This window comes from Marmota marmota, unplaced genomic scaffold, assembly GCF_001458135.2.
Source record: "Marmota marmota marmota unplaced genomic scaffold, marMar, whole genome shotgun sequence".
Classification (NCBI taxonomy): Eukaryota; Metazoa; Chordata; class Mammalia; order Rodentia; family Sciuridae; genus Marmota; species Marmota marmota.
This window is the reverse complement of record NW_026000082.1, coordinates 39,678,679-39,685,184: the sequence shown is the minus strand read 5'-3', so window position 1 is coordinate 39,685,184 and position 6,506 is coordinate 39,678,679. Positions and strand designations below refer to the sequence as shown.

The 6,506-nt window shown below is 51.7% G+C and overlaps 1 protein-coding gene across 1 annotated transcript in view; it reads left to right on the top strand.

The window, feature by feature from the left end:
- Window positions 1-5,080: 5,080 nt before the first annotated feature.
- Fam43b (family with sequence similarity 43 member B) overlaps window positions 5,081-6,506 on the top strand; it is a 5,409-nt gene continuing 3,983 nt past the window's right edge. The window contains 4 exon segments of the mRNA XM_015484796.2: window positions 5,081-6,316; window positions 6,318-6,401; window positions 6,403-6,465; window positions 6,467-6,500. Coding sequence (XP_015340282.1) covers window positions 5,558-6,316; window positions 6,318-6,401; window positions 6,403-6,465; window positions 6,467-6,500 — 940 coding nt within the window. The 5' untranslated portion in view covers window positions 5,081-5,557.

Here is a 6,506-nt window from a genome sequence, read left to right as displayed (position 1 = left end):
GCAACTTAGTAAGACTCTGTCTTAAAATTTAATTTTTTAAAAAAAGTTAAATACTGTATGATTTATATGAACTACCTAGAGTAGTTAAATTCATAGAAATAAAAATCAAATGGTGGTTGCTAAGGGTTACAGAGACAGAAAAATGAGGAATTTTTGTTTAATGGGCATAGAGTTTCAGTTTACAAGATGAAAAAGTTGTTTGCACAGAAAAGTGAATGTATTTAGCAGCATTAAGATGTATACTTAAGGGCTGGGGATGTGGCTCAAGTGGTAGCGCCCTCGCCTGGCATGCGTGCGGCCCGGGTTCGATCCTCAGCACCACATACAAACAAAGATGTTGTGTCCGCCGAAAACTAAAAAATAAATATTAAAATTCTCTCTCTCTTAAAAAAAAAAAAAAGATGTATACTTAAAAACAGCAAAAAGCCACCTATGCATAGTGGCACAGGCCTGTAATCCCAGTAACTCAGGAGGCTGAGGCAGAAAGATCAGAAGTTCAAGGCCAACTTTAGCAATTTAGCAAGACTCTGTCTCAAAATAAAATAAAAATGCTGGCTCAGTGGTAAAGCATCCCTGGGTTTAATCCCCAGTATCAAATTAAAAAAAAAAAAGGCTGAAATAAGAAATTATATGTTATATGTATCTTACCACAATTAAATTATAATTAATATTCTCAGAGACATTAGAGTAAATCCATGAAATAAGAATTGGCAGCAATAAAAATAATAAGAAATTGGTTTTAGAAGTGAAAAATTTTTGTCTCATAAAAAGACTTTTGCTGGGCATGGTGGCACATGCCTGTAATCCCAGTGGCTCGTGAGGCTGAGGCAGGAGGATCGCAAATTCAAAGCCAGCCTCAGCAACTTAGTGAGGTCCTAAGCAACTCAGTGAGACCCTGTCTCTAAATAAAAATATAAAAAGGGGTGGGGAATGTATGTGGCTCAGCACCCTTGGGTTTCAATCCCTGGTGTGTGTGTGGCGGGAGCTTTAAATAAAAAAGACGTGGGCAAGGGACATAGCTCAGTGTCAGACCCTTGCAAGCTGAGGCCCGGGTTTTTTTGTTTGTTTGTTTGTTTTGTTTTTTTTTAATATTTATTTTTTAGTTTTCGGCAGACACAACATCTTTGTTGGTATGTGGTGCTGAGGATCGAACCTGGGCCGCACTCATGCCAGTCAAGCGCGCTACCGCTTGAGCCACATCCCCAGCCCGAGGCCCGGGGTTTTATCCCCAGCACAAATCTAACAGAAAATCTGGAAGACAAAGTTGAGGTAATGTCCCAGAAAATAGAACAAACTTTTTAAAATGGAAAATTAGAAAGAACATTTTAGAAAAACTGGAAGATGAATTCAAGATATCCACCTAAAATAGATCTGAAAGGAAAAAACAGAAAAGAGAAGATGGGGTGGAGGAAATAGGCACAAAGCGATCCCCCGCAAAACTGATTTCCAAGACTAAAAGAAATCGATGTCCCGATTAAAGGGCCCACCAAGGGCCCATACTCAACATACATCACTAGGAAACTTGAGAGCTCTGGAAGAACCTAGAAAGTTCCAGGGAGAAAAGCCATGTCATTCATATAAGACCAGGCATCAGAATGTCATTCGACTTTTTATCTTTATTTATTCATTTTGCAAGGCTGGGATCAAACCCAGGTTCTGTTGGAGAACTGGAGGATGAATTAGTGATAGGTACCTAAGAAAGTTTTGTTTAAAAAATGAGGCAATTAGTAACTTCTGGAAAGGAAAAGTCATCCAATAAGGGAAACAATTGTGACACACAGTGTATACTTAGTCATGATCATTAAGCGCTGAATACTGTTTCAACAAAAACAATAAAATGTTCTAACTAAACTAGGAGGGAGGGAGGAAGAAAAATATGTGTGGTGGAAGGTAGACAAAAGAGCAATCATCATCACCTACTGTAACAGGGAGGTCATAAGCAAAGATTTTAAAACTGGAAAATCTGGCTGGGGGTGGTGGGGCACAGCCATAATCCCAGCAGCTCAGCAGGCAGAGGCAGGAGGATCACAAATTCAAGGCCAGTCAGTCTCAGCAATTTAGGGAGGTCCTAAGCCATTTAGCAAGATCCTGTCTCAAAAAATAAAAAAGGCTGGGGATGTGGCTCAGTGGTAAAGCATCCCTGGGTTCAATCCCCAGTACCAAGGGAAAAAAGAAAGAAAACAAACTGAAAAAAGAAAAAAAAAAAATCTAACTGCATACTAGTCTATGAAGTAGTGATACCTTGGTGCAAGCTTTTCCGGTGGATGCACTGGGGGAAAGCTTAACACAGGAGATGGAAATGAGCTCTGCTCCCATCCTGCCCACTCACTTCCCGTGGCCAGGCCAGCTTTTTTAACCACCCAATACAAAGGCTGGTAGTCTCAAGGGCAGGTGAGCCCTATAAGGGAACAGGTTTAGGAAAAGAAGAGAAGACTGTTCAAGACCAAGTTCAGTGGAGTAAGGGGTCCAGGAGGATGCGGCCAATTGAGGATGGGGAGGAGAGAACACAGGCCCAGGGGGCCAGAGGAGTTGTTAACAATGTATCAAAGAAGCAACAGATAGGAGCAAAGTGATTAGAGGGGAGGCCCCAAATCCCCAGGCCCAGACAGAAGGCCAGGGAATTCAAGGCCACCTTTGGGAAGGAGAGAAGAGAAAGATTAATTAACATCAGCCATGTCAAATGCTGCTTTTTTGGTCAAGGAGTCTTAACCTAAAAACAGACTACAGCCCTTGTCACCTCCTGTGTTTTCAAATGACACCCCACCCAGAGGTTTCTTCCAAAAACCAATAGAAACAGAAGCCACATCCCAGGATTAATGACCTTAGGACCAACTAGGGAGAGAGAGGGAGAGAGCAGGGATTCCATGTACAGTGCTCACCTGCACATTCCCTCTCTCTAGTCCTCTGGTAGGGAGGAGGGTTAGGGTTGCTAGGTTAACTACAGGAAATTCTCAGGACATACTTATACCATGTGGTTTTGTTTGTTTGTTTATTGCTTATTTATTTATTTTGGTAGGAGGACTGAACTCAGGGGCACTCAACCACTGAGCCCATTCCCAGCCCTACTTTGCATTTTTTTTTTAGAGACAGGGTCTCATTACATTGTTTAAAGCCTAAATTGCTGAGGCTGGCTTTGAACGCCTGATCCTCCTGTCTCAGCCTCCCAAGCCAATGGGTCCTGCTCTACCTTGTTTGTTTTTTTAAATTATCATAACAATTAACTCTAGCAACTCTAAAGAGGTAACACCATCCTCTGGGCAAAAGCTTGGCGACTTTGCCTCTGGACACTGCCACCAGCCTCTGGCCACTGCAAGGACAGAACTCCCAGTGGCAAGGTCAGGAAGGAGGACCTAGGAGACCCCAGGGCAGGATGAGGCAGAATTTTTCAATGAGTGGACTCTCAGGTCAAAACCACATGAAGTCTTTTCCTTGAAAGGTTTTGGTTGGGTTAATGTTTCCATCGGTCCAAGAGGCAGCTCGGGTACCCTGAGAAGCACTTCCATGACCCCCAGCTTTGCTGAGCCTGTACCCTTCCTGGGAAATCAGGTCACATCTTGGGTGGGAACTGTGGAAGACTTTTCTGTCCTTATATGAACTTTCACCACAAGCGTATATTACTTTTATAATCAGCAGAAGGCAATGAAGACATGACCGTGCTAAATATGAAATGAGTCTGCCCTGGACCAGATCTTCTGTGGGGCAGCCTCCAAAGCAAGTAATTTCCGGTTCTTTATTTGCACCTCATTTTGGAAGCACTCAGCAGCCCCATAGTGGTTTGTCCTTTTACTTTTATTCCCCTGGGGGGGGGGGGGGGTTCTGAGCCCAGCCACTCACCACTCCTGCCTGCAGGCGCAGGATGATCGACCAATCTAGTCACTGCCCCCACTCTCAGATTTCTCTGGGTTTGGCTTACTCTGAATTCAGTCCATGTCCAGACCTGGGCTCACTTCTAACCTGGAAGACATCCAAGATGACCTGTCCAGAAGCCAGAGTAGGAGCTTGAGTGTTGACTGCATGGGACCACAAGGCAGTGGGATGACAGAGCCCACATCGGACCAGTCTTGGGATTCTAGGGAGCTTGTGGCTTAACAAATTCTGGAAGCGGGGAAAGTGTCCCCACACCCAGAGATAGCTAGCTGTCTTTTAGTACACTAGGGCCCCTACCTAGTAAGAGCCAACCACTTTCTCTTAGGGAGTTCCAGGGGAAGATGGCCAATGTCCCATCCATATAGTGGACTCATAGAAGGGTGGGAGCCTGCTCTTGGGTTCCCAGGACCTAGATAGAGCCTTAGATCTACTTACTACCAGCCCTGTGACCTTGGGCCAATCAACTAACTGAGCCTTGGTGTCCTGAGGATTAAATGAGATAATGAATGCTAAACACCTGGGAACAAATAAGGAGTTCACAAATAGGAGTGTATCTATTTAATCTTCAGAGAGCCCAGAGGCAGCACTTTGACCAGAGGGAACATTTCATCTGCCAGTCCCACAGACCCAGGATTGTTCTGAAAGGTTCCCCCCACCCTCAAAGAGTACCCCTTCCCTGCTTCTGTCCAGGCGACCAGATACTGGAGCAGTGACAGCCTCTGCTCCGGTGCAGCAGCCTGGCCCACGACCTTGGAGGAACCTGGGAGAAAGCTTCACCAAGCGACAGTACTTTTCCACTGCACTGCTCGGCCACCTCTGCTGGCTTTGTGCTGCGCAGACCGGAGGCAAAGTGCACAAGGCCGGCCCCATCAGGAACCCATCCCATCAGAAAGCCACCCAAATCCTATTCTCAGGGATGGGGATAGGGACCTGCCGTGGGTGAGGAGCAGGAGGAATTCTAGAAAGAGGGGGTCTCCGAATGTGCCACGGGGGGGAGGGGGCAAGGATCCCACTAGAGAGGCCAGAGAATTTGCATCGGCAAAGTCATCCAGGGATTCCTAATCCTTTACGGCCCCTCTGTCCTCACCCCTCTCATAATAATGATTAAACCCTTTCTGCCGCGCCTGTGCCGGGTCCCGGGCACCGCGAGCTTGGGCTGGGGGAAGGGAAAGGGGAGGGCGAGGGGAGGGGACAAGAGAGCTAGCGGTCCCGCCCGGTGATGTAGGCAGCCCGGGGAGGTGGAGCCGCGACGCCTGAAGGAGTCCCCACCGCAGCCGCGCTCTAGGTCTACCCCACCGAGCAGCTGCCATCCCCGGCACCGGCGACCTCCCTTGCCGCCGCAATTTGGGCGGCAGGGACCACGGGAATCCCCTCTTATTCGGGCCTGGGGGGCGTCCGCCAATCCCAGTTCCTGCCCCTCCTTGCTTCCCAGACGGCTGGAGCCATTCCCGGGGGACGCTATTCCCGGCCGCACGCCGCCGCCCGGGTATCTCGGCGGCCAGCCCGGCTGGGCAACGGGCATCTGCGAAACTAGCCCCGCCTGGCACTGGGCATCTTGGGCACCGGCTGTCTCTGGCGCCGCCCAGCTTTTCGCGACTACAGGGCGGTGGGCTTCTGGGCGCTTTTCCTTCCCTGGGTCGCTGGACAGGACGCTGGTGAGCTCCCTGCGCCTCCAGCCCCCTGCGCCGCGATGCTGCCCTGGAGGCGAAACAAATTCGTGCTGGTGGAGGACGAGGCCAAGTGCAAAACGAAGAGCCTGAGCCCGGGGCTCGCCTACACGTCTCTCCTCTCCAGCTTCCTGCGCTCCTGCCCGGACCTGCTGCCCGACTGGCCACTGGAGCGCCTGGGCCGCGTGTTCCGCAGCCGGCGCCAGAAAGTGGAGCTCAACAGGGAGGACCCGACCTATACGGTGTGGTACCTGGGTAACGCCGTCACCCTGCACGCCAAGGGCGACGGCTGCACAGACGACGCGGTGGGCAAGATCTGGGCGCGCTGCGGGCCGGGCGGGGGTACCAAGATGAAGCTGACGCTGGGGCCGCACGGCATCCGCATGCAGCCGTGCGAGCGCAGCGCCGCAGGGGGATCGGGGGGCCGCAGGCCGACGCACGCCTACCTGCTGCCGCGCATCACCTACTGCACGGCGGACGGGCGCCACCCGCGTGTCTTCGCCTGGGTCTACCGCCACCAGGCGCGCCACAAGGCCGTGGTGCTGCGCTGCCACGCCGTGCTGCTGGCGCGGGCGCACAAGGCGCGCGCCCTGGCCCGCCTGCTCCGCCAGACCGCGCTGGCGGCCTTCACCGACTTCAAGCGGCTGCAACGCCAAAGCGACGCGCGCCACGTGCGCCAGCAGCACCTCCGCGCAGGGGGCGCCGCCGCCTCGGTGCCCCGCGCCCCACTACGCCGCCTGCTCAACGCCAAGTGCGCCTACCGGCCGCCGCCGACGGAGCGGCTGCCGCGGGGCGCCGCGCCTCAGCAGCATCCAGGAGGAGGACGAAGAGGAGGAGGAGGACGCGGAGTCGGGCGAGGCCGGAGCCCCCCCAACGCGAGCGGTCCGAGGTGCTCAGCCTGGCCCGGGAGCTGAGGACGTGCAGCCTGCGGGGGCGCCCCGGCGCCTCCGCCGCCCACGCAGCCCCGCCGCT